This window comes from Aulonocara stuartgranti (assembly GCF_965226115.1).
Source record: "Aulonocara stuartgranti genome assembly, chromosome: 18".
NCBI lineage: Eukaryota > Metazoa > Chordata > Actinopteri > Cichliformes > Cichlidae > Aulonocara > Aulonocara stuartgranti.
The window spans coordinates 36,051,396-36,078,776 of record NC_138954.1 but is presented as its reverse complement, the minus strand read 5'-3'; the positions used below and the strand labels follow the sequence as shown (position 1 = coordinate 36,078,776).

The 27,381-nt window shown below is 46.3% G+C and overlaps 3 protein-coding genes across 6 annotated transcripts in view; 2 read left to right on the top strand and 1 right to left on the bottom strand.

The window, feature by feature from the left end:
* LOC309694164 (protein NLRC3-like) overlaps positions 1-9,520 on the top strand; it is a 38,363-nt gene extending 28,843 nt beyond the window's left edge. For all 4 annotated transcript variants that reach the window (XM_082513997.1, XM_082513998.1, XM_082513999.1 and 1 more), the window contains 3 exons: positions 2,819-2,992; positions 5,410-5,456; positions 5,605-9,520. In XM_082513997.1, coding sequence (XP_082370123.1) covers positions 2,819-2,992; positions 5,410-5,456; positions 5,605-6,143 — 760 coding nt within the window. In that variant the 3' untranslated portion in view covers positions 6,144-9,520. The remainder of the gene's footprint in view (positions 1-2,818; positions 2,993-5,409; positions 5,457-5,604) is intronic.
* Positions 9,521-11,557: 2,037 nt separating this feature from the next.
* LOC309694687 (protein FAM151A-like) lies at positions 11,558-20,416 on the top strand. Its single transcript, XM_082514900.1, has 13 exons — positions 11,558-12,619; positions 12,777-12,934; positions 15,040-15,180; positions 15,286-15,435; positions 15,505-15,667; positions 15,976-16,033; positions 17,325-17,414; positions 17,568-17,644; positions 17,765-17,901; positions 18,170-18,316; positions 19,050-19,156; positions 19,232-19,411; positions 19,796-20,416. Exons 1-13 carry the CDS (start codon positions 12,555-12,557, stop codon positions 20,090-20,092), a joined length of 1,770 nt encoding a protein of 589 aa, XP_082371026.1. The 5' UTR covers positions 11,558-12,554; the 3' UTR covers positions 20,093-20,416.
* Positions 20,417-20,537: 121 nt separating this feature from the next.
* Positions 20,538-27,381, bottom strand: part of LOC309694684 (acyl-coenzyme A thioesterase 11-like) — a 12,489-nt gene continuing 5,645 nt past the window's right edge. The window contains exons 8-17 of the mRNA XM_082514897.1: positions 26,141-26,202; positions 25,821-25,940; positions 25,593-25,731; positions 24,620-24,675; positions 24,441-24,507; positions 23,596-23,679; positions 23,390-23,523; positions 21,309-21,476; positions 21,109-21,235; positions 20,538-21,036 (exon numbers count right to left, since the gene is read on the bottom strand). Coding sequence (XP_082371023.1) covers positions 20,908-21,036; positions 21,109-21,235; positions 21,309-21,476; positions 23,390-23,523; positions 23,596-23,679; positions 24,441-24,507; positions 24,620-24,675; positions 25,593-25,731; positions 25,821-25,940; positions 26,141-26,202 — 1,086 coding nt within the window. The 3' untranslated portion in view covers positions 20,538-20,907. The remainder of the gene's footprint in view (positions 21,037-21,108; positions 21,236-21,308; positions 21,477-23,389; positions 23,524-23,595; positions 23,680-24,440; positions 24,508-24,619; positions 24,676-25,592; positions 25,732-25,820; positions 25,941-26,140; positions 26,203-27,381) is intronic.

The window sequence follows — 27,381 nt, the reverse complement described above, 5'->3', positions numbered from 1 at the left end:
TGGTCTGAATGTGCCTCTATAAACATGTGCTCTTCATTATTGATGTTTTCCTAATGAACAGAAAATGAGACTTAATAAAATCCTCTGACTGTTGTTGGAGCAGGTTGGGTCCTGGGTTTGAGTCCCCCGCTGAACCACAGGGGCTTCTAGCTTTGTTTCACAGTGTATAGAACAACAAATAAAACCAAATCTCAAAAAAACGCATCAAACTTTGAGGGTTGAACCAAGGATGAGGAAGCAGACTCGGCCCCAAACAGCTGGATATATGGATGTTACCACAGCAACCACAGCAGTGTGCTCTCAGTATATTTAGTTGTATAAAGGTGTTTGTGGTGTGTTGCAGCTGAAGCAGCCTCATGTATGTTGACACAGGGAGAAAATAGTGTGAGGACACTGTTCACAGCAGTCACAGCTCGCTGCCTTCAACAGTCTCTTCCTTCCTTGTTTGGATGTCACTGATATCATCTTCTGCTCTCACACTGACCACCTGTTGGAGCTAACATGCTAACATGGAAGCAGCAGGTATGCCACCTGTGGCAGCTGAGGTCACGTGATCTGAGTGTTTGAACCACACGTTGGAGCAGCGTTTCCAAACATCTGCACTTCAGAAGCTCCAAAGTGTGGAAACGTCACTGTGGAGCATCCCAAGAGATTTTCTTGCCTCTGCAAAGCTAAGCTTGCAAACAGCACCATAGTTTGTCAATCCCAACCAATCAGAGCGCTCCTTATGTCACGTCACATGACGCGTGTGTTTACCTCTTTGATTAGCACCCAAAGAACTAAAGAAAGGCTAAAAGGACGTTCAGCCAATCAAATCCCTCCTAGGAACAGGAAGTCTAGAGAGGAAATGGAGCAGAGAAGGAGAATCACCAGTTTAAATGTCTGAGTTTTAAACTGGTGACCCTGTAAAGAGGCTTTTATTGACTCTGTTTTCTTTACAGCTTTTTTCACCATTTAAACTGTTTAATATCAGATTTAGAAATAACTTTTGGACAGTTGTTGTACATTTCCACTAAAATGTGACACAAATAATGACTTTCTGACTTTACTTTGGACTAATCTAACGACTCAGCCTAGCTATGTTGGACTTGGTGTGGAAGCAGCTCCCAGTTTGAGTTCAGGAGACAGACACCCTCTACTTTGAAGATCAGCTTCAAACTTTCCTTTTTGATAAAGCTTATAGTTCGAGCTGGATCAGGTGACCCTGAACCATCCCTTAGTTATGCTGCTATAGGCTCAGGCTGTTGATGATGCTCTGCTTTCTTCTCCACTCCCCTCTTTTCACTCCTGATGCTTTTATATGTCACGACTGCATGTCCTTAACTTTTGTGTCTCTCTGAGCTCATCTCTTCTCTTTCCCCTCACCCTGCAACCAGTCATGGTAGATTTTTTTGAAGCTGAGCTTTGCTCTCTTCAGTTGGGTGTCTTCCCTGCTGCCTTTAAAACGGCGGTGGTGAGGCCCCTTCTGAAGAAGAGCAATTTGGATTGTAATGATTTTAATAACTACAGACCTGTATCCAACTCACCATTTTTAAGTAAAATCTTAGAAAAACTTGTTTTTACTCAGATTACTGATTTTCTCAATGATAGACAGATCCTGGAGATATTCCAGTCTGGATTTAGGGTGAACCACAGCACAGAGACGGCTCTCCTAAAGGTTTTAAATGATCTTAGATGTAACTGGGACGCCCAAAAGCTCTCAGTCCTGGTGCTGCTGGATCTAAGCGCAGCCTTTGATACAGTAGACCACGCTATTCTTTTAAACAGACTGAAACACATGGTGGGCCTCTCTGGTGCTGTACACAACTGGTTCACTTCCTATCTCTCTGACAGATCTTTTATGGTGAGTATGGATACATGCTCCTCTAAGATCCATAAAATGACATGTGGTGTGCCTCAAGGGTCGGTTCTAGGCCCTGTACTTTTTAATTTGTATATGTTGCCTCTCGGCAGTGTCATCAGGAGGCATGGAGTGAACGTCCACAGTTACGCTGATGACACGCAGCTGTACATCTCCGTGTCTCCTGATGACACCAGACCAATGGATGCCCTTTTTAACTGTATCTTGGATATAAGATCTTGGATGGCAGAAAACTTTTTACAGCTTAACCAGGACAAAACTGAAGTTTTAATTGTCGGTCCTGAGGCTCAGAGAGAGAAACTCTTGTCTAAATTACAGGCATTTTCACTATGTCCTTCGCTACAAGTGAAAAACCTGGGTGTTATTTTTGACTCTGAGCTTGGTTTTATCCCACATGTTAAACATGTAACTAAAATTGGATTTTATCATCTAAAAAATATAGCCAGAGTCGCCCTATTCTCTCTCGGGCCAACACGGAGATGCTGATGCATGCTTTTATTACCAGTCGCATTGATTACTGTAATGCCCTGCTCTCTGGTCTTCCTAAGAAGAATATTTCAACTTTACAACTTTTACAAAACTCGGCAGCTCGTGTGCTTTTAACCATGTAAAGCACTTTGTGCTATATCTTTGTATGAAAAGTGCTTTATAAATAAAGATTGATTGATAGATTCTCCTCCAGGAGCCTGTTTTCACTGGGAGGATCGTTGTGTCAAAGGGAGTTCTTCCTTCCCACCATCACCAAGTGCTGCACACAGTGGATTGTCTGGTTTTTGGGGCTTTCTCTCTAATATTGGAGGCCTTACACTGTTAAACAGCTTCAGACGACTGTTGTTGTCTGTTGGGAATTGTCACTTTTAAATAAAGTTACATTGAATGGATGTAAATGGATAGATGTTATTGTGACAAACAGAAAATGATCTTTAAAAGATAGATTGTTGTTTTGTGTGTCTGCAGTCTGTCAGGCTGTCTGATCACAGAGAAAGGCTGTACTTCTCTGGCCTCAGCTCTGAGCTCCAACCCCTCCCATCTGAGAAAGCTGGATCTGAGCTACAATCATCCAGGTGACTCAGGAATGAAGCTGTTGTCGTCTGGACTGAAGGATCCAGGCTGGAGACTGGACACTCTCAGGTATGGAGAGAATGTCTGATAGAGGAGGACAAGCTGGAAACATTTCCTGTGTCCTTCACTCACTTCCTGTTTGTTTCCTGCAGATGAGACATGAACAATCACACATGCAGGAATATTTTCAGGGACAGACACACTAGTCTAGCTGGATAGTACGTGGATATTTATGTAGGGGGTCTCCAAGGAGTCTGTTTGCAGGAACATTAATGATAACTGATAAGTCATGTTGAGAGTTTCCTTAAAAGTAGACCTACAGTTAGGTCCATAAATATTTGGACAGAGACAACATTTTGTAACTTAAGTTTTTAAAAATCTCAGTGACGAACCAATTTCAGTGACCAAAAACGCCGTTTACGTGTGGACGAAAGGTGCAAACGCATAGAAAAATCTGCGTTTTCAAAAATACCCGGGTACGTGTGGACGTAGCCTAAGGATCAAACCTCTATCATTATGCAATCGATTATAGAACTCTAAGCATATATGAGTAAATATTTCTAAGCATAAATGACAATCAACAATATAAACCTTACAGCTGGTTTTAATAACAGAATTTATTTGTTTCTCAAATGAGAAAGAGCTATCGAGAAACACTCCTAAATCTTTAGTTGTTAACTTTTCCAGTGGGCCAAGGTCAACATTATCTGCTAATGCTAAATAGGCTGCCGTTATTAACTAACGCTAATTTGATGCGAATTAGCATTATGCACTAATGTTAACACTTACTTTTTAACAATGTGAACGGCTAATGCTAACATTACAACAATGTTGTAATGCTAGGGTAAGCATTACAACATTGTTGTAATGCTTACCCTAGCATTACAACAATCTGAGCTGCTAATGCTAAGTAGGCTGCCATTAGCACCTACGTCTAATTCAAGGCAGATACGCATTAGAACCTAATGCTCATATCGTTTTCCTTTACTTTATAACAACGTGAGCAGCTACTGCTAAATAGACTGCTGTTATTAGCTATCCACCAAAAATATCCACCAGGGTGGATATTTTCGAAAACTCAGTTTTTGCATTTACGTGTGGACGAGAAAAATGGAGAAAACGCAGAAAACGCAGCGTCAAAGGTGTGCGCCTTTTTTGACGTCACACTGTGCGCCACGTTATTGTTTGGGTGAAATGAATTTCTACAATACTGTTACTGTTAATTCTACTCTCTGCAGTGTTTAAATGCTTACATATACACACACAGTTACTGTCCGTCCACACATACGACTCGGTTCTGCTTCTATGCCCCAGCTTTGTTTACTTTTTCCCACCAAGGCTTCTAGACTTCTGATTGGCCAACATTTCTACAGGTTAGGAATATAGCGCCACCTGCTGCTTTGGCATGTTCCTGGCAGCGTTTTCCTTCATTTCTGCCTTTATGTGTGGACGGGATTATTTTTTAAAACGAAAACGGAAAATCTCCGTTTTCAAAAATACCCGTGTACGTGTGGACGTAGCCTCAGTAGTCTGTAAAGACTCTGTGTGCCTTCCAGAGTGCTCTGGCATGCACACACACCTTAAGGTCATGAGAGAGGTCGTACCTTCTCTTACTGATTTATGGTTTAGGAGAACACCTGCTCTGTGTCTGGTTAAGTATAAGAGCCCTTTGTTAGGGGGACCGCTGGACTCTTAGCACCAGCTTTGGGGTCACAGGGTCACATCTGGAACACACACAGACACACACGCTATGCACAGACTGGTACTCTTTGTTCATACCTGTGTAAGACGTCACATGTTAATGAACTTGTGCATATTCATGTAAGCTCAATAAAGAGCAGTGTTACGAGGGAGCAGACGAGAGCGACTGAGGTCAAGTGAAGGAACGGCGCTGTCACAGTTCTCTCCCTCATCAATTGTCTGGTTCCAGCGGTGGGTCTGTGCTAGACGACCCATCACCAGCTTTTTCCACTGGTTACCAGTACGTGGTAGAATCCACTTCCAGATCTGGTTGTCTTTAAATCTGTGAATGGATTGGCTCCATCTTATCTCTCTTTAACAAAAGAATCCAAGTGGAGCCCTCAGGTCTGCAGATAAGCAGCTTCTGACCAGAACTAGACGTAAAAACAGAGGTGAGCTTTATCGATGGCTGCAGCCAAACTCTGGAACAGTCGCCCTTCACATCAGGTCGTCACCAACACTGGACATTTTTAAAAGCCGGTTGGAAACACATTTGTACTCTGTAGCTTTCAATCCTGACCAGTCTTTATAGTCATTACTGTGTATGTTTCCTATTTTCTCTCTACTCTGTGCAGCACTTTGGCTCAAGCTGTTTTTAAATGTGCTGATAAATAAATGTAGATTTCTTTGAATAAAACAGTGGAGCCGAGCTTTGAGCTCAGTGTGTAACAGTGTGTGTGTGAGAGCCATGTAATGTCCATGTGTGCATGCTGACTGTGCTGCTCTGACCCCCCTCCTCCTTTCAGGGTGGAGCCTGCTGGAGTCCGATGGTTGAGACCAGGTCTGAGGAAGTGTAAGTGTGTTTTTAATGGGATTCATGAAAACAAAGCAGCACACATTCAACCATCTTCATCATGTCAGGAGTCATCATCAAAGTGTCAATCAATGAACAGATGATGGATCAATAACTGCAGCTGGATTGTGTTTGTTCTCTCCATCAGATTCCTGTCAACTCACAATCGACACAAACACAGTGAACACAAAGCTCCAACTGTCTGACAACAACAGGAAGGTGACATGTGTTCAGAAGGTTCAGTCATATCCTGATCATCCAGACAGATTTGATGTTTATCTTCAGCTGCTGTGTAGAAATGGTCTGACTGGTCGCTGTTACTGGGAGGTCGAGTGGACAGGAGACGTTGATATATCAGTGAGTTACAGAAGCATCAGAAGGAAAGGAGACAGTTATGACTGTTGGTTTGGATGCAATGATCAGTCCTGGAGTCTGATCTGCTCTGATGATGGTCCTCAGTCTGTCAGGCACAATAACAGAGTAACATCCATCTCCTCCTCCTCCTCCTCCTCCTCTGTCTCTAACAGAGCAGCAGTGTATGTGGACTGTCCTGCTGGCACTCTGTCCTTCTACAGAGTCTCCTCTGACACTCTGATCCACCTCCACACCTTCAACACCACATTCACTCAAACTCTTTATCCTGGGTTTAGTTTCTGGTCTCGTGGTTCCTCAGTGTCCCTGTGCTGAGTGGAGTGTAAAGAGTGTCTCCTGTTACAGAAACACTCTGACTGTTGAACAGATAGTTCAGTCTGTACATGTCTGTCTCTTTCACTCACAAACACGTTTTCAGATTCATGGATTCAATCAGTTGATGTTTGAAACTCTTCTAAATGATTCCTTGTAAACTTCTTCAGTCACAAACAAACAGGAAGTGATGTCACATGTGTTCCTGTCCACACAGCAGAATGAGTCTATTGCTGACAGTGATGTACAAACAGAGTGAGCATTTCTGAGGCCCAAAATAAACTGAGTAGTTCACTGAATGAACAATGGACTGTGAGCTCAGTTCCTTCATCATTAGTATGGATTATATATGTATATGTATTATATTAGTATCATATATATCAGGTGCTGCTGCTTTCAGTCATTGTGCAAATGTGCTGTTTGTAAGCTTGTAAAGCTGCAGTCAGCTGAGACTGAAGAAGTCACCTGATCAGTGAGCAAACGTTTCTGAAAACGTCCAGATGAACAGAATCAACCTTTTGGGATCAGCCAGCAATGCAGCATCATTGTTGTTCAGCTTCAGAGGTTTGCAGGAGTGAACTGATGACCAGAAACAGCTGCAAAGTCCAAGAAAATACCAGCTGGAGTTCAGCTGCATTTGAAGAAGTCAAAGAAAAGTAAGGATGGCAAAGGGCGACGTTTTCTTCCAAAGAGCTGCAAACATGGTCGACGCCTCATTAGAAGAATCATCTGGACATTTGTGAGGAACTCTAACCAAGAAAGCAACGTCACACAGATCCAACAGACAGTTTCCATGACTGCAAGTGTTGAGTGGAAAAATGCTACATTGCATTATTGCATCCTCTCACCACAGGAGGCGCTGTTGGCACCACTGATTGCTGATCAGCTGTTCTCTGATGATCTGATTGATACTGTGAATAACGGGACTCACTGAACTCTGTGACACAGTGAAGATTACAGAGTTGAACTTCAACATCTGACTGACGTCACACAGACAGAAGGATGAACCAGTGAGGCACAGAACACAGTTACTGGAGATACTGGATCAGCTCCATGTGAACCTCTGATGGAGAAGCTGCTGAGCCAGAGAAACATCAGGACATGACAGCAGCTGCACTTATCTAACAACATGTAGCAGAGCTGATCTATGTTAGAGGATCTATCACAGCAGCTGAAGCCAAAGTCCAACACTGGATACCAGCTGAGCCTGTGCTGAGTGTAGTGTTACAGGAAAAGGGCAGAAACACTGGTAGCTCCCAGTGATGCTGACTGGGGCACAGAGCTGAATGATGCAGCATCAGGACACTGTTTCAGTCTGACTGACAGAGAAACCTGTAGCTGTATCTACATGTGAGGCAGAGGCCACACAAGCAGCTTTCTATGTTTCACAGTGACTGAGATCTTCAGTGGGGGTGGACATGCTCCTGTACAGACCTCTGAGGAGAACCAAGGTGCAGTCAAAGAGTCCAGTCTGTCCTCACAGATGTGAACATGTGCTTTCATCAGGTCTGCTGTCAGCTAGCAGGCTCACATCAGAATCACTGTTCCTGAAAAACACAGTCTGTGTGACATCATCAGTCAGCTGATGGTCCCAGATCTGAATGGTTTCTGTCTCTACTGAGGAAGTCAGAGAATATCACTGAGGTGTGGATCAGGTCTGAGTGAGCTGTGGAGGGACAGCTTTAAACAGTCCACAGGTCTCACGTCCTGCTCAGTCTGCTAGCAGATACCTCGTATTGTTCCAGATGTGCTGACATCAGCAGCAGCACAGCTGTGTGATACCATGAATCTCAGTTATTGATCCAACACACAGTAAATACAAAGATCAGGATTTCTGAGAGTAATCATTATGAGTCTGAACACATGATCACTGAATGTTAGTCTCCACAATAATAAGCTAACACAAGCAAACACAGCTTTCAGCTCTTATTTTGAAACTGGCTTATTTAGAGAGCTGTGATGTGAGCGTGCCTGGCTCTGAGGCACTTGGGTCAGCCTCTGTTGTTTAGAAGTGTTACAGACTGTGAATGACACAGACCTGTCAGTTTCCATGTTTGTCTGTAACACAGCTCAGGGCTCCATGCTGAACGCATCCATCCAGTGTTATTGATCCAGGACTGATACCAGCATTGGGATCAATACTACAACACACAATCACATGTGTCCACGTGATGCAGTTTGAAGAGCAATCAGATGTCTCTGTATGAGGAGGCGGGGTCACAGGAGGTTCACAGAAACTCTGCAGCAGCATCATCAGCTCACATGGAAACTTTGATGATTCACTTCTGTGGTGTTTTTACAGAAACACGTCACAAAATTAGCTCCACCTGTTTTGTGAGCTTTGAGTTTCTTGTCTTCATCCTGGATTCTTGTGTTGCTGTTTTTACACACAGATATTTCCTGGTTGGTTACTCAAAGCTTTCCAACACAGGCCTCTGTGCTGCCATCTGGTGGACAAACATGTGAAGTGCAGCGTGAAGCTACAAATGAAACTGCTTCAGCTACGTGTATATACAACATACTATAACCTATATAACTATATGTATAGTGTATTATGTAGGTTTTAGAGCTGGGGGTAGAACTGCTGATGGCCTGGTTGTTATTTATGTTCCCCATGGTTCACCAGCTCTCACACAACATCAGCACCAATGATCCACGTCCTCATAAACCTCTGAATCAGGTCCTGAAGCAGTGACGTCCTGAGTGAAGACCTCACTGATCACATGACTCTGGTCACCTGACTCAGTGTTTCTGAAGCAGTGTGCTGGGTTTTTAAAAATCCGTGGCTGCTGCCTGATGTTGGGCCCACAGAGGAAGACGACTCACTCGCTCTTCTTCACTTCCTCCTTAAACATGTGGAAGGAGAGCAAAGTGCTGCCAGACTCTTATTTCTGACAGGAACAGAAGAAACCACAGCAAACTGTTGCAGTTCTTCATCTTCATCACAATCTGTTTATTTCTGATGGTGTCTTCAGTCTGAGGTTTGAAGTTTCCATGTCTGTGTGATGTGTGGTGTGAAGGCTGCTGGTTAAACTGGGACTCACTGTTTAAAGCACTGAGTGCTCATAGAGAGATGCTCCATGAGTCCCAGTACAGACTACAAACATGGTGGAAACTTAGCTTTGATATCCACACACTCTGCACGTCTGTGAGGAACTGTGATGAAGATGTGCAGAGATCTGTGTCCAAACAGGAGAAAGACTGTAAAGACTCTGTGCTTCTAACAGCCTCTGTTAACATATGTGAGGCTGTTTGTTGTTGTTGCCATGGAGCTTTGCACTGTTTGGGTCAGCAGGTCATGTGATCAGGTTTGTTCTGCTGGACGATGGTTCAGTGTCAGGTTTGTTTGCATTCATCAATAAATATCTAAATCAATCAAAGACTCCATGTTTGTTCTTCATCATGTGACCTCTGCTCATCCATCTCTGTGTGTATCAGGATACATTTAGTTCATAACACACAGAAAAATCAGAGTTATTACCTGTAATAAATGTGAAAGATTCCTGCAGTGATAACCAGGCAGGACTGAAACACATCCAAGCTGTCACCACGGTAACAGCACCGTCCATCCACAGGTGAGGGGAGGAGCAAAAAGAGGGACTTTCACCATACATACATACATGCATACATACATACATACACCACAGTTGACAGGTAACCCTATTGGAGTCGCCAATAGTGACTAGAGATGGCACGATACCACTTTTTATGTCCGATACCGATATCATAAATTTGGATATCTGCCGATACTGATATGAATCCAATATAGTGTTTTTTAATCAACAAAACAGTTTTTTAATATCTTGCTGCATTTTGTATAAGTTCATACTCAAGTTTAAATAACCAACAACACTAAAGCTATTCTGTTATACCTAGGGATGGGTATCGAAAACCGGTTCTTGTTGAGAACCGGTTCCCACTGTTTCAATTCCTTGGAATTGTTTGCCATTTTTGCAAACGATTCCCTTATCGATTCCAGTCGCCCCGAATGACGTCACCACGTTGCGGAGCGTCATTTACCTGGCAGGAAACACGGCGCGTAAGCGGCTCAAATGCTCAAAAGTTTACGAGAACGGATGACAACAGGGCAACTTGCAATACTTGCAAAGTAGATGCTTCATTTAAGGGAGGAAACACTACGAATATGCAAAAGCATTTGCTCACAAAACACGTGATAACCTTAAATGAATGTCATGTTTTTAATTCCGCTCCGGACTCGTGAATCTCAACCCAGCAGCAGCGGTAACGTTTGCACGTCCTCTCCCGTTAATGCGGCAGGTAAATAATCAACTAACAGTGCTTATTATGTTAGCGCGATCTGCCTTATTACAAACCCTGCCATTACTGTGCATTTAGTGACCATGATGAGAGAGACAGAGTCTGGCTCAGATGCTGGCAGTTCTCGCTGCAGTCTACCGGTAGCGTCTCCTTTCAGGCCAGGATAGACGAATGTCACCGAGCAGTGACTAAGTTTGTGGTAAAAGGCTTGAACCAGTGTTGCCAACTCCTCAGTAAGGAAAATCGCTATTGGCTGTCCTAAAAGTCGCTAGAAGTCGCTAAGTCGCTAGACATAAAGTGAGTAAAAAACTTGCTAAATGCATTTAGAGTTTATTTAGAACTACAAATTAAATTTATTTTAGCAATTATTGTTTTTTTTAATGTCACAATTCCAACCCTGCTCCTTTACCCGGGCTTGGACCGGCAAAAGTGACCTGAAATACGCACTCTGGTGGAGTTACTTTGTGTGTGTGTTTATAAGTAGTTTTAAACCTTGTGATCCACAAAACAGCATACGAGTAAAAGAAGAACTGACTGCGTTACAGCACCCGCTGCTTGTTGAGAGTAAAATCGATACGAGCTTTCACGTCCTTTTTTTAGCGACCTTTTTTCTAAAAAAAAGTCGCTAAGGGCTCTGAAAACTCGCTAAATATAGCGACAAAGTCGCTAAGTTGGAAACACTGGCTTGAACCCATTTGCCACAGCAGATGCCCCCAATTTTAGGTAAGTGAATGTGTTTAATTGTAGGCAGGGACATTACTGGATATTCTTGTGTAATTGCTACTGAATAATTTATGTTATGCTTTGTTGTTGCTACAGAAGAATATTTATTTTATTATTTTACATTTACAATTTTTTTTCCTGGGGACCCTGTGACACCCATTGAAGAGCCGTAGGCTGGATCTCTTAAGATCTCACTGTTGGGTTTGTAAGGCCATGTTACTCCTAAATTTCTATCTTGTTCAAAGAGAAGATATAAAACAAAGTTCTAAGCTAATCGACCTTAGTGTTCTCCTTTTTACAAAGAATCGATAAGAGAATCGATAAAGAATCGAATCGTTAAACAGAATCGAAAATGGAATCGGAATCGTGAAAATCTTATCAATACCCATCCCTAGTTATACCTGTATACAAAAAATATTTCATAGTTCAGCAACACTGATCAATCTAATAAACTTAAACCTGCTCCATCCTCCCTATTCTGGCATTTTAAAGAGTACTTAGCTTAAGCAACCTCACTAACAGGGTGCCAACTCCCAGTAACAAAAAAAAATGTATTGATGCAATGTTGAACATTATTACACAGGAGAAACCAACTACAGTAAAATAATGACACCGTGACGTCTCTGCCTTTGTAAACAGAGGGACAGTAACTGCGTGTAAACCTGCAGACAGTCAGATTAACAGTATTTCGTCTCTATCATTCTGCCATTCATCTCATGTAAACAATAACGTGGCCACAGCGTGACGTGAAAAAAGGCGCATACCTTTGACGTTGCGTGACAAACTCTGTATTCCTCGTCCACACGTAAACACAAAAAGGGTTTTAAAAAATCCCAGTTTTCTGTGAAAACGCCGTTTACGTGGACGAAACAGCTGCGTGTTCAGAAACACCCGTGTAGGTGCGGACGCAGCGTAAAAGAGTTAGTAGTTTATTTTCTTACTGCCTGTAATTTATTGCAGATTACTTGTATTTGCAAACATTTTTCTTGTAAAACAAAGGGGGCGCAGCAGAAAAAGTTTGGGAACCAGTGCTGTAACTATGAGACAGATGGCTGACACACGAACCTGTGGGAAGTAACATGTTTGTAGAAATGTGAAAATGTTCATGCCATAATCCCTCCCATGTTTCCGTGTGGCACTGTGGAGTAATGCACAATTCTTCCAAACACGGACAAAATATGTAGAGGGAGATTTGTTACAAGGTGTGTTGTAATCCCAGAACAGTGAAGATTACATAACAGAAGAGCTTCACAGCTCGTCAGGCAGCAAGTGGACACTGAAGAGTGTGTGCGCCTTATCAGAAGGAAAACTGTTCTCTGCACCTGAGATAAAGGATCGTATAAAAGAAGAGCGAGCGCTCCCTGAGGTCTCCGACTTCTTAGACATTTGAACCTAGACAGGAGACGTGTGAGAATGGCAGGAGAGGACAAAAGGAGAGATGAACGAACTGCTGGAGGATCAGAAGGAAAGCAAAACAGGTTGGAGACAAATCAGTTGCTCTTTAATAAAATGGATGAAGCAGCATGTACACTTGTGAGACATGCATGTGTGAGGTCAGGTAAACCTCTACAACATGCTGAAATGCTGCTTCTAACACAGAATAGACCGACGAGCATTAATCGTGTATCCCCACAGGATGGAGCCCGAGGCTGACGACCAGCGAGTGGAGCGAGGCCCAAAGAAGCGTGGCGTGCTGCCCAAACGACTGCTGATAATGTCGTCTGTGGCTGTTGTGCTCATCGTGCTGCTGACTGTCATCGTTGTACCTGTTGTGCTGCTCACTAAGACGCCAGGTACATTTTTACAATATGTACGATTTATATGATAAAACAATGATGCAGCTTTGTTTATGATCCAGATGATGAAACATACCTGAGTAAATGTATTTATTACTCATCACCAGAGGTACATTTCACAGTACTTTGTACTTATATACTGTATTATATACAACTGCAATAATATCAGAGTCCAGCTGGAGCTGGTTGCAGCACCTGTGGCCTTCAAAGCATTTTCTCTGCATTGGATCTGAGCAGCACGGTGGCACGGTGGTTGCCGCACAGCAAGAAGGTCCTGAGTTCAATTCCACCATCAGGCCGGGGTCTTTCTGTGCAGAGTTTGCATGTTCTCCCCGTGTTTGCGTGGGTTCCCTCCGGGTACTCCGGCTTCCTCCCACCGTCCAAAGACATGCAGCTTGTGGGGATAGGTTAATTGGATAATACAAATTGCCACTAGGTTTGAATGTGCGAGTGAATGTGAGTGTGAATGGTTGTCTGTCCCTGTGTGTTGGCCCTGCGACAGACTGGCGACCTGTCCAGGGTGTACCCCGCCTCTCGCCCTATGACATGTGGGATAGGCTCCAGCGCCCCCCGCGACCCTGAAAAGGATAAGCAGAAGCAAATGGACGGATGGATGGATGGATCTGAACAACAGTCAAATCTGAGCAGACGTGCCAAAGCTTTGTTTTTTGTTTTCTGTTTGCACCATAGTTCTTCCAAATGTTTCAGTTCAGGATTTTTTAACTGCTGTCATGTACACCATCAGTAAACTGTGACATTACTGCTTTTACCTAACCTAATCATCACCACGTTTCACTGTAAAGACCAGGGCGCTGCTTTAGTTGGATGAGCAGGCGACCACGTGCAGCACGGTTTGAGTCCGACCTGCGGCCCTTTGCTGCGTGTGTCCCCCTCCTTCCTCTTCACCGTGTCTGTCTAATAAGGCCAAACACAGACTGTAGGCTTAGCCGTGGTTCTGAAAGTCGAATGGAAGCTCAAAGTGCACGACTGGCAGTGTTGTGACATACATACCTACTGCATGTAGAGTTCACCTGAGTGTACAGCGACAGTAAGATGTCTTTGCACAGGTGAAACAGCCCACAGTGTTGCAGGGTTTCACAGGGTGCTGCAGCCTCCAGCAGTGTGCCTTCTCCAAACGTAACACTTAAATACTCGCTGTGTCAGCATCACAACTTTATATTGCTGCTGCTAAAATCAGTGATTACAGTGATCAAAGTTCATTTGATATCATACTGCAGCTCATTGCAATGCCATGATGCATGAGTGCTCATCATTTGGCTTCTGGTCTTATGACAGGACCATAGTCATGTGGACAAAAAGTACACGGCTGCTTTGAACTGTGTGACTTTTGAATCAACTGACATGAAATGTGTAACAAAGATAATGTTACACGATGTGTTTTGTGCTGTTAGACCTTGGTCTCTTTGAGTAATATGTGACAGTAGCTTCTTTAAAAAAGACACTAAGAAAAAAGCATTCAGAGTCAGAACCAGACACGGAGAAGCTGCATTCAGCTTTTATGCTCCTTATATCTGGAACAAACTCCCAGAAAGCCTCAGATCAGCTGAAACACTCAGTTTATTTAAATCCAGGTTGAAGACTCACCTGTTCTCAGCTGCATTTGAATAAAGCACCAAATCCACACTTTAAGCTTAAATTTCAAAACTAACATTTAACTACTGATTTTATCTGTTTTGATTTTATATCCTGTTTTGTTTGTTTGTTTGTTTGTTTGTTTGTTTGTTTGTTTGCTTGTTTTAATCAATTTTAAATCATGCTTTTTATTTGTTCTTGTTTCTAATGTCTCTGTAAAGCACTTTGAATCACCTTGTTGTTGAATTGTGCTATACAAATAAACTTGCCTTGCCTTCATGAGTATCTGCAACCTTCTTTAAAAGCCAAATCCCATCTGTCTCGCTTCAGCTGACAGAATCTTTAAGCTGAAGAAATGAATGAACTTTAAACAAGCTGCTCTCCCAACAAAGAGCAGCCTCCCCAAACACACCGTCGGCTGTTTTAGCTGAAAGCTCCCAGTTCTGCTGTGACAGGGACTACGTACCTATGACTCCGTCACTGTCTTGCTGTCCAATCGTGTTCCTCAGCGCCGTCTTCTGCCTCGTTCTCTGGTGGAGACATGCTGGAGTACTTGGTGCAGACGGGGAACATCAGTGAAGCGGACGGCCTTTTGGCTACGTGGTTTCACCGAGCCAACAGCAAGGAGGACATGTACAAAGCGCTCATGGGTAAAAACACTCACACAGACAACACTGCATTATTTGATGGTGTCGGTGCCTGAACCTACAGTCAGGTACAGACAAAACAAGCACCGCCTCCTGTCATCTTTCCAGGTGACACCATGATCTTGGAAGCTGACGTCACTCTCATGGGTTATGGGACCCCTGATGAAAAGCCAGTGCCGATCATGGCACACCCTCCCGACATATATAGTGACAACACTCTCGACGAATGGTTAGATGCTGTACTGGCTTCTGGAAAAGGTACAGATCAGAACTGTTTCCACAGAAAGTCCATCTGATCACAGTTTTTAAAGGCGTGTTCGTTTGCAGGCATCAAGTTGGACTTTAAGGCTCTGGAATCAGTGGGTTTGTCACTGGACCTGCTTAAACAAAAGGAAAGCAACAAGGGAATAAACAGACCTGTGTGGCTGAATGCAGACATCCTCAGAGGCCCCAACGTCCCAAGCTTTGTAGCTCCAGTCAATGGAAGCAGGTATGAAATCCAGCTAGACCGGACACAGACCCTTGGACAGAGTTCAGAATTAGGAAGGGAAAATGTCTAACATCTAAAGACTGATCGGGAGGTTGGTGGTTCGATCCCTGGATCCTCCAGTCTGCATGCCAAGTGTCCCTGGGCATGATACTAGCCCCAGGTCGCTCTCCGATCTCAGCACGAATGTAGTTAGGAAGCACTAAAAAGCTTAGAAGAAAGTGACTGGGTGAGTGTGGTGTGGAGACTTGGGAGAGCAGGAAAGTGCTACGTAAGAATCAGTCCATGTTTATGTCTCCCTCTTTTTTCAGGTTTTTGGAACTCATTCAGGACAAGTTTCCAGATGTGACTTTGTCTCCTGGGTGGAAGGTATGGCACGCTCGCAGTAAGAACCCCATTGAACCATTATACCAGGCATGTGACGAGGTTCTGGGAATGTTCCTGTCAGAAACAGGAAGAGACTCAAGGAATCCTGAACTGACATTTATGAGAGAATTCAAAGCTGGAAGAAGAACTTTGAGCTTCAAAAAGATCCTTTGAGCTAAAGTAGACAAAACAGCTTTTATGTTCCTGTGATCCCTAAAATTAAAGACAGTTGAATTAATGTTGACATGCATCACCCATCAAGAGTTTGGACACCTTCTCATTTCATGGTTCTCTTTATTTCTACTACTTTCTACACTGTAGATACTGAAGACATCAAAGCAAGATATATGGAATTATGTAGCAAAGAAAACAATGATAACTCTAAAATACATTTAGAGTCCTGTGAGTAGCCGCCCTTTGTTTTGTTGACAGAGCTGCGGCCTTCTCTCAGCTTCATGATGTCGTCACCTGAGATGGTTTCACCTCACAGGTGAGCCTGTCAGGGTTCATTGGTGGTGTTGGGACCATCAGTCGTGTTGTGCAGAAGTCAGGGCTGTTAGCTGTGTACCAACCTATTTGACAACTGTTGAAATTCATATTATGGCAACAACCAATGAGCTAAGTAAAGAGAAACAACAGCCCATCATTACTGTAAGAGCTGAAGGTCAGTCAGTCGGAAACTTTGAATGTGTCCCCAAGTGCAGTCAGAAAAACCATCAAGACTACGATGAAACTGTCTGACATGAGGACGCCCCAGGAAAGGAAGACCAGGAGTCCCTCTGCTGCTGAGGATACAATCATCCGAGTCACCAGCCTCAGAAATCACAAGTTAACAGCAGCTCAGATTAGAGCCCAGATAGATGCCACACAGAGTAGAGACACATCTGAGTAGAGTAGAGACTGTACAAATCAGGCCTTTATGGTCAAATAGCTGCTGAGAAACCACGACTAAGGAAAAGCAACAAGCAGAGATTTGTTTGGGCCAAGAAACACAAGATGAGCCCAAATTGGAGAACTTTGGTTCCACTTTGTGAACGATGGTCTCTACATGCACGGTTCCCACTGTGAAGCATGGGGTTGATGGTTTGCTGGTGTGGGGGGCTTTACTGGTGACACTGGTGGAGATTTATTTAAACTGAAGGCACACTGACCCAGCATGGCTACCACAGCATCCTGCAGCAACATGCCATCCCATCATGGAGAGTGATGGAGGCCTGGCCTCCACAGTGGAGATGGTAAACACATGGTTTATATTTTTGACTGAATAACAGCTGTATGTGCTTTATTTCTTTAGGTCCTCTATATTCACCAGCTCACAAACGAAACCTACTCCAGAGCCACGGTGGAAGAAATGTACAACATGATCAAAGACGTACCTCAAAGGGTAAGTGTGAATCCAGGTTTCAGTGGTCCCAGTTCAACACGCTCCCATCCCAACACGCCTGGGACAAATCGTCGGTGTGTTGCGTGCTGGGATGAGAACGCTCTGAGGTGTCGGAGAACGGCAGAGCTGACTGGTCAACGTTTCGTCTCTTAGGTGACGTTCCCAGTCCACGCCATGCTGGTTCGCAGCGGCTGGCAGCACCTGAGCTGGCTCCTCAACCAGTCACCACGGTAACAGATAACTTCCACGTTTACTATGGCAATGACTGGAAATCTGCTAATCAAACCAGTAACTGGGGGCTGCTCGCTGCCCATGAGCGCCACAGACTGACTGTCATGTTTTGTGTCTAGGTTCAGCCTGACTTTGTGGCAGGGCTCTGTTAACCCCAGCGTCAGCGACCTGCTGTTTGTCCGTGACAACACCCACCCGTGGCAAGTCTACTATGACATATATGAACCCACGCTGTCAGAATTTAAGCAGGCTGTAGGTGAGGAGCGTTCATATGGAGCAGACTTACACAGACTATGTTTGGGTAAAATAATAATTGTGTGTGTGTGATTTATTCAAATCAACAGATTTGTTTTCAGTGAGTTCTGACTGTTGTTGAAGACTAAAGAAAAACATTATTAGAAAACTACATGAAAAATCATTGGAAACTGAACCTTCTGCTCATTGTGTGCATTTGTTTAAGCTTCTTCTGAGATGAAGAGTTTGCTTCTGTTTAGTTCTTCCTGGTTCATTGTGTGTGTTCACAGGTAAGCAGGACAGCGTGAGGAGGTTCTATCCTGGAGGAGATCTGATGGAGTTTCTCCACCCAGGTTACAGCTCAGACCTCATGAACCGCCTGGCTGTGCCTTTGCTCCCCGTCACCGGCCGGGCCTCCCTGCTCCGTCAGCTTTCAGGCAGGTTTTACACCTCAGGGTTTATAACCTGATTTTAACGGGCCAGACTGAAACGCCCGGGCAAAGCACGCTCTCAAAGTTGTACTTTACATATGCTAGCGACATCTGGTGGTAACATCATGAATGACAGCGGGGCACTGTCGCCAGAAACACCAAGAAACTGCCTCATTTGTGCCACGAAGCATTCAGAGATCCCTCGTGAGTTTTTTCTCAAGGTATTTTTAAAGTGAACTTGCTGTATGCACTGAAGTCATGTGGCAGCTGAACCTTTCGTTCACATCGGTCATCAGGATGATGTTCTTAGTGACTCTTGGTGGCAGAAAAGCTGATGTCCTGGGATTTTGACCGTTACAGTAACAATTGTGAAAAACGCAAACTATCTGTTGTTTTGGTAGAAATGAAAGCGCCAGAAGTGTTCACAGCTGTGCTGAGCAGAGAATACAGAGCACAGCTGCTTGATCAGAAATCAGTGTTTGAAGCCGCAGTGGACCGAGGCGGCGTGTTGGACAACGGGGAAGTGACTGCTGCAGAGGTGCGGCTAACATTTGGCCCTTTGAGTATCAGTCGTGGTCACAGCCTGTCCGTCCCTTCACAGCTGCGGTCTCCTCATCACCTCATGATAATGCAGCATGTCACAGATCAGCTGTTCATCCTGATGATGTCAAACTGTAAACCTGCACATGCTGCTGTCGCACCACCTTAAAGTCACACTGATACTCTGTTTCACTAACAGGTGGGGGCAGCGGGATGCTGGTCGTTCGTGTGACCTCTGACAGCAGTCGACCTGGAGTCCTTCTGGTAGAAGGTTCTGGAAGGAGCTCAGAGCTCCTCACACTGCAGGTATATCTGTAGATCACCAGCCAACCACCAGCCAGGTTACATTTTTATTAAGGCCAATCATGTGTGTGTTCTCAGGATGTTATTCAGACCCTTGGGCAGGCTGCTGATACCTCCTGGGGAATTTACCTGAGGGTCCAGAGTCAGCAGCTGCTGGAGGCTTCTCTTAACCTGCTGCAGTCAGCCTACGGGGCCGACGAGCTCCACAGGCCTGTGTGGATCAGCATGGAGGGCTTACAGAGCAGCGACAGCACAGCAGTAAGCACATCTGATCCCCCCGAAGCAGTGTCTGCAGACAATACGTTAATAAAGAACAGAGCAGACGCATGTCACGTTTAACACACCTGGCTGGAAATCCATCCAACTAGAATCGAGCAGGTGTAAATGTTGGAGCCTCCTCGAGGGTCCACCCTGGCTGGGAAACTATCACACCCCCACAGAGAGAACAGTTGTATAAGCTGCATGTTTGTCAGACGGTCCCCAAGCAAATGCAATCCTCTGTTCGTCATGAAGGCTTTTTAGCTGCTCAGGCTTGGTCAGCCAAGCTCAAGTTCACTCCAACAATGTCCAGTGCCGATCCAGTTAGACGATGGAAACGTGTCATTTTAGGCTGTTTCATAGTCGTCCTTCTCTTTGCTCCAGGTCTTTGTGTCCACAGTCGAGCGCCTGTTTCCATACGTCACTGTAGTCCTGGCTGAGCACAGATGGCCTCCTCGGATCCCAGCGGCGGTGTCACAGAGGGTGGCTCTACACCTGAATGCAGCCTCGCTGCCCACGGGGCAGGAGCAGCTTTATGCTTTACTGGGAATGATGGACAAATACGACTTTATAATTGAGGTGGACACAAAGAAAGGTGGTGCAGCTGTCACTGTGGTGAAGGAGCTCCGTGCACAGCGTGCAGGCAGAGCAAGCAGAAGCCTGTATATTCTACCTCAGTGATCAGAGCACGTGTGGGCTGAGAGCAGGTTTAAATGTGCTTTTATAGTCACCACAGAGTCTCAGTGTGTATATAAATGCTGCTGCTTTGGGTTGCTGAAGTTAACATCATTATACTGTATATATATGATTCAATGATTATTATAAAATTCATAATAAATTCTATTAAAGGAACCAAGTCCAAAACCAGAATTAGCCTCTTAGCCTGTGTGAGCCTGTCCGAGGTTTGTGATTCAGCAGCAGCTGAACACGTATGAAACACTCTCCTGCTGCAGCTAACATTTCACATGCAGCCCGCCTCTCTTACTGACTGCAGCACTGCATTATTTGCATCCATAAATGTGTCTTTAAAGTGTCACAGGTGGCATCAGTGCTCTCAGAGGCTCACTTGGTACTTTTAATGCTGATTTTTGAACGTTTACAACAAAGAAAATCATCCATCACTCGATTAAAACAAGGAAAAATACAACACAGCACTTTATTGTAGTTCAGTGGAAAAAGTGAATATTCATGTTTTAAACCAGCACGTCATGTTGAACTGCAGCAAACAGTTATAGTGTTCAAATGAACCTGCATTAAGTACAAGCCCACACCTGTACAGCTGTTACAGTCATGTACCTTTAACCTACAAACATGAACAGCAGCTCAGTCACTGACACAGCGGCTGATTTTACTCACTTAACACGTCGATTGTTACTGCTGACCTTTGTATCAATCCATGAAATGATCATAAAGTCTTCCCGCCACATAAACCAAGCAGGCTGTCCCCACAGTAGCGTCTGGTGCTGAGGAGAGCCTCGGACAGGCTGCTGCCACTGTCACAGTCTGTTCCTGGTCAAGTACTGGCTGCAGGAGCAGAAGGTGTGGTAGAAAGAGGAGGACAGGCCGGCAATATCTGTGGAGATGTAGGGAAGGACCTCCGGAGACGCCTGGTTAAAGTAGCTGATCTGAAAGAAAGACAACATACTAATAACAGCCAGCTGTGATAAGAGCACATGTACGACTGCTGCTTTTCTCACCAGGGACTTGTTGTCTTTGGTCTCCAGTATGGTGAATCCAGCACACAGAACCTCTCCTCTGTTATAGCCTTCAGTGGGAGGGTGAGTGGGCAGGGACACGGAGCGCAGGGCGATGACATACGGGTCTCTGAAGGAAAACAGAAAGGGAACGCATCAGGAAACCCTGCAGGACACAGGTGGATGGATCTGGCTCTACTGACCCGCTGCCACATGGCTTCCTTTTGGAGGCCAACAGGATGAAGTCCTGGAGAATCCCTTTTGCCTGATTGGCTGCAGTGGGAGATCCCATCGCGCCATGACGCACCGATGGAGTCACCACACGATATATGAAGTCATCGTTGTCGACCAGCTGAATCAGCTCGCACTTCCTGTTTGAGGAAACACATACACACTGTTAAAAAGGGGACTGGCAGCACTGTTTAAAGACTAAGCTGCAGTTCACTCCACAGGTATCCACGCAGAGGCAAACAGCTGCTTCTGTGCTTCACCAGCTGAGGGGTGGAGCTCGTGCATAGGGACACTGAAGGGGAAAACTACATAACAAAGGGCTTGGTGATGACATCACCCAGATCTCCACCCATCTCTGCTGCTTATCCTTCTCAGGGTCGCAGGGGGTGGAGCCTATCCTAGCCGTCTTAGAGGCAGGGTACACACTGGACAGGTCGCCAGTCGGTCGCAGGGCTAAACACGAGAGTTTCCAGTTAACCCAACCCACTAACTGCATGTCTTGGACTGTGGAGGAAGCTGGAGGACAGGGGGGAACCCAGGGGGGACGCAGGGGGAACCCAGGGGGACGCGGGGGAACCCAGAGGGACGCAGGGGGAACCCAGAGGGAACCCAGGGGGGACGCAGGGGGAACCCAGGGGGACGCGGGGGGAACCCAGGGGGGACGCAGGGGGAACCCAGGGGGACGCAGGGGGAACCCAGAGGGAACCCAGGGGGGACGCAGGGGGGACGCAGGGGGAACCCAGGGGGGACGCAGGGGGAACCCAGGGGGACGCAGGGGGAACCCAGAGGGAACCCAGGGGGGACGCAGGGGGGACGCAGGGGGAACCCAGGGGGACGCGGGGGAACCCAGGGAGACGCGGGGGGAACCCAGGGGGGACGCAGGGGGAACCCAGGGGGAACCCAGGGGGACGCGGGGGGAACATGCAAACTCCCCGGCCTGATGCAATGATAGCATATTAGATGGAGTTGTAAATCTAAACTCCACATCACTGCATAAACAGCTCGTGCTCCACCTTACAATCCAACGTATTAAAAACCCTCGCTTGGGGCAGACTCCTGCCGCGACGTTCCACCGGAGAACCACGGCCTCTGAACCATCCATCCAGTCCTTATTAAGGGTCAGACTGTGATGAAGCCAACAGGACTGCATCATCTGCAAAAACAAGGAAGCTGCCCTCCTCACATCAGCTACACTTAGAGATCCTGTTCGTGAATATCACACACAGGATCGGTCACACACCCTCGAGTCCTCCTACTGAGGAGCAGCCACAGCTTTCACTCCATTTCTAAATGGACCGCTGCGATACACCCCACAGACGCCGTCCTGGTACCTGGTTGTCCGAGTCTACAGAGCACTTCTAAACCTCTCTCCAGACGTCCTGTGAGGGTGAAGATCTGGTCCGGTGTCCCACAGCCAGGATGGAATGGGGGCCCAGATCTTCTCAACAGTGAGTTAACGCCTCCTTTTCAGCTCTGTGAAAAATAACTTTCCAGGGGAAGCTGAGCACTGCGATACCTCAGTGACCGATCCACAACATCCAGTTATTGTTTTAAAACTGGGATTTCCCACAGTGGTCTGCTCCACCAGCACAGGCCCACGGTGTTGACGGCATCGGAGACAAAGCTCCGCCTCCTCCACAGACGAGGGGAGTTTGGGTTCAAGAGCTGCTCACCACGTTCTTTCCACCACCTGCTGGTCATGAGATCAATGCAAAGCGTAAGGCTGCAAATCTAAGCAGCTAGGATGAGCTTCATCTGCAGGCTGGCTCGGCTGGGGGAGAGCCACCGTTCCCCTTTTATGTAAACGTGAGAATAAAGAGACAGACAGGCCCTCACAGCTAATGTCACTTTAACCTTAACATGTCAGCCTCAGTGCAAAGTGAGCAGCATGAACCTAAACCACACGTCGCTTATTTTTAACCCTGAACCTCAGAAAAGTCCATCATTGGAATCGGAGAACAATACCGAGGCAGCGAGTCGAAACAGGCCGCGCACAGAAACCGCTGAACTTGACTCGTAGCAACGGGCAAACAGACGAGTCCCAGAGTCTTACTTGTAATGCGAGTCCCAGCTCGGCCTGTTGCTCAGCTCGGCGAGTAAATCAAAGGCTCTGTGAGCAGGAACGTCCACCTCACATTCAATCTTGAAACTCAGCATGGACTTCTGCTCCAGGGTGTAAAGCTGAACCTGTGAACACAACATAAAGCGCCGATGGGCAGACTCACACAAACAAACAGCTCATTAGTGAGACGCACATACCTGGTCCTTCTCACAGCTCAGGCGCCAGCTGCTTCTGGCTGCCAGCATCTTCAGAGCTGAGACGTTGTTAAAGCTCAGATACACCTGGAAGCACAAACACAGGAACCACAAACTCATCTCCAGAGCTCAGCGTTAGCAGGCCGCCTCCCGCCATTCAAATACTACTTATTATATATGAATCAGCGCCGTCTAACAGTGTAAGTATTAAGGGTGCAAAATGAAGACAAACTGCTGCAGCACTATTTCTCATCTGCAGTGAAGGTGAAGCACAGCGGTGCGACACGTCGGCCTGTCAGAGGTTCAGTCGACTAAATCAGTCTGCAGGCACGGCGGGAGTCTGACTGTGGCTCAGGTTTGGAGCTAAGTGGGACGACATGAACACGCTGAGGTCTGCTCGGTCAGATCATACAAACTGCAGTGGAACAAATCACTGAACATCCTTTAAGAAAGAAACAGAAATCATGTCCCACAAGTCGTGACGACGCAGCACCGACACACAGCTGAGACGCTGATGTGGGTGAAGAGACTCAGCTGAGAAAACTATTAAAGGTTTACTGTGTCCAGCTCAAGCACAGGCTGTGACAGGATCATCATCAGCTGACGAGCAGCTGTGGAAATCACCTTATTGGTGCAAAAATACTGTTTTATGTCCCGTATGTCCGGTAGATTCAGCTGCAGAAATGAGAACTAATGATGTGTTTGTGACAAGCTGCTAGTAACAAGGTGCCAAGTTGTCTTATTTGTAATACAGTAATACACACATGTATATAAAGAAAGTTTCTCTCCCGTGAGTCCACGAGGACTAACGTGAGCAGTACAGGTGACGGCGTGGAGCTTCTCCTCACCTGGTTGGTGGGATCCCAGGGAACAGACAGAGGCACCTCCCCCTGCGTGCGGGAAATGATGTACTTCCTAAACACAGAGGAATGCTGCATCAGGATGATGGCACTGTGCACAAAGCTGCACAACAAACGCTGATGTAGCTGCAGAGACGGTGCATTAGGGGCTGTTTGGAGACATGTACCTGTCCAGCCTGATCTTTTTCCTGGCCGTTGCCTCCTGAAACCTCCTTTGTCCTTCCTGTAAATGAGACGGACACACAGGCAGAGGGCACCAGTGTGTAACACAGCGGGCAGATTCCCAGCACCAGTTTATGACCAGTACACCGATCTGTGGCACAAACTGAGTGGAGTGTTATTACTCGGTGTTTGTTCATGCTGATAACGACCCACGACTACAGCGAGGCCGCTCCATCAGACGGATTTATGACCGATAACATGATGTGAAGCTCTGATCGCTGCTCAGCCGTCACGGCTTAATGGTTAATCGAGTGTTTCTGCACCTTCTTTATGACACTCGTGTTTTATCCTACAGGACGATCTCCACAAGCTGCTTCACCACAGATGAAGCGTGAATGAAGCTGACACCAACATTATCCTGTCAATCTACTGCTCCACACTTTAACCCCACCAGCACACACTCCCCTGACCGAGCTTTCCTGCAGGTGTATAATGTGGAACAATCATAGTAATGCTGTATTTACATGATTTCAACATTTGAATGGAGTTCATAATAACAGCGTTCACAGTGACGGGGCATGTGGACGTGCTCAGGCCTGTGAGCCACGGACGCTGTGACGCTTCCACCAGAAACAAAGGAAGGAAAACGCACGCAGAGGCCATGTTTCCTGCTGCGCAGTCATCCATCCATCAGCACCACGGGCGGTGCAAAAGGCGGACCCAGCTACACTGATGTCACCCACCGCTGCCTCTGAGCTCACCTTGGGTGAAGATCAGCTGTTATCAGGAGTCTGGCTGTGAAACGTTCATAGCTGACACCTTGTTAGCCAATCAGAGTGCGGTTTCATACCACAAATTCTGAAGCAGATTTCATGTCTTTCAGTCAGTATTAGCCAATCACAGACAGCCGCGTCACATCCAGACACTTTATGGATGCAGCACGCTAACGAGCCGTTTGTGAGCGTTAGTTTAACTCACCAGGGGTTCAGGTCGTATCCGTGGTAATGTGCGTGGCTTCCCGCCATCATCGAGCACCTCAAAGGTCATGAAGGCGGAGTTTATGTGTCGGTTAGGCCCCTCCTCATGGTAGGCCTCCGCGCGCACGCCCACCTCCATGCTGCAGTAAGGACACGTGTCAGTATGCAACCAGTGGTTCTGTCTGCTGCACAGCTGCAGTGCTGCGTCTCTGCCAGCGTTCTGGGATACCTGTTTCTGAAGGCGTTGTTCACTATCGCCTTCAGCAGCAATCTGTCTCCAACCTGAGAAGGTCCTCTGAAGGTGAACATGTCGATGGCTCGAAGGGTGGGATGAGCCTGAGACAGACGGCTGCAAGCAGAGAGCACAGAGACAATAGGCCACGACCTCCCACGTGCTCGCCGTGTTCAGGTTACTCACACAGCTGGACAGATCCTTTAATCTGCCACGAGGACTGAACTACACTGATCAGAATGTGGAGGTCAAAGGTCACAATGGTGCATCCTATTTTTAGGTAAAAATATGAAGGAAGGACGTGTTTGTGACTGTACCTGGCAGCGATTGTAGCTACGTTCACCATCCAGGCCATGATCTGCCCTCCAAATGTATTCACCTGGGATTCAAACACAGCAATGATCTGACAGGCAGAAGTCTCAGCGGTACCATCACACACTGATGAACAGTCACATGTAAAACAGCTGGGTGTGTGTAGGATCCATACACACAGGTCAAAGTTAGATGTTTAGACACAAGTTCAGCCATTCGTGTTGTTTCAGAAATCGCTCTGCCCGGGGCTGGGCGCTCAGGTATGTAGCAGCTCAGTCCCGGTGGCTACTTGGCGGGGCCTGGCGCCTGTTGCTCGGTCAGGCCTCTTCCGGGGCGTGGGGGGCCCTCGGGCTCGGTTCAGTCAGGCACAGCTGGCTGCCGGCAGAGCCGGCGGGCACGCCACTGCAGCCCCCTCTGGCTTCTGCTCCGTGGCTGCTGGGTGACCCCTCATCTGGGGCTCTCCTCAGCCCTTCCCATGAGGGTGGCACGGATGCCCCTCCGGTGGTCCTCCTTGGGCTCTCGCACTCTGGGGCCTCTGGATGTCTGGGGCCTGGATCTCCTCCATGCCTGCTTCATGCCCTGGGGGGCGGGGCTATGGCTCTCTGCATCCTCTAGCAGACCATCACATGTGGAAACCATTTGAATACAAGCGTGCTGATCCACACAGGTGTGCACTGTCCATAGACACAAACTACACCTTTCTTGGCTGCTACTTCCAAGCACATTGTGCGCTGTTGGTCCTGCTTGCTGCACAACAACATTCAGTATTTAGTATTTACTGCTGTTTACACTTAGCTAGATTAATGTGATGCTGTTGTGTTTAGTATGTTGCTCTGTTTTTTGCTGGTTTTCTCTTTTTTCTCTCAACAGCTGATCCAGGAGATTTTTTTCTCTTCTTTCTCTTTTTAAGTTTCCTTTCTCACTGTCCCTCTCCCCTTTCTTTTCTTTCCTGTCCCTCACTCATGTCTGTCCCGTCTGTAACAATTGAAAATAAAATTAAATAAATAATAACAACAAAGGTCGATCAAATGGACCAATACGGCAAAGCTGTGATGATCCACTTGGTAAAGTAAATCCATTGGGTCTCCTTGTTGGTCTTCAGACAACAGATCTGGCTAAAGAACCAAATGGGACAGGCAAACGACCAAAACAAAATCGCTCTGACAGCAGCAGTCAGCGCCTCAGTCTACGCTCAGATGTAGTCAGTGTTTGGAGGCCACGAGCTGATGTTTTGAACCAAAAAAGG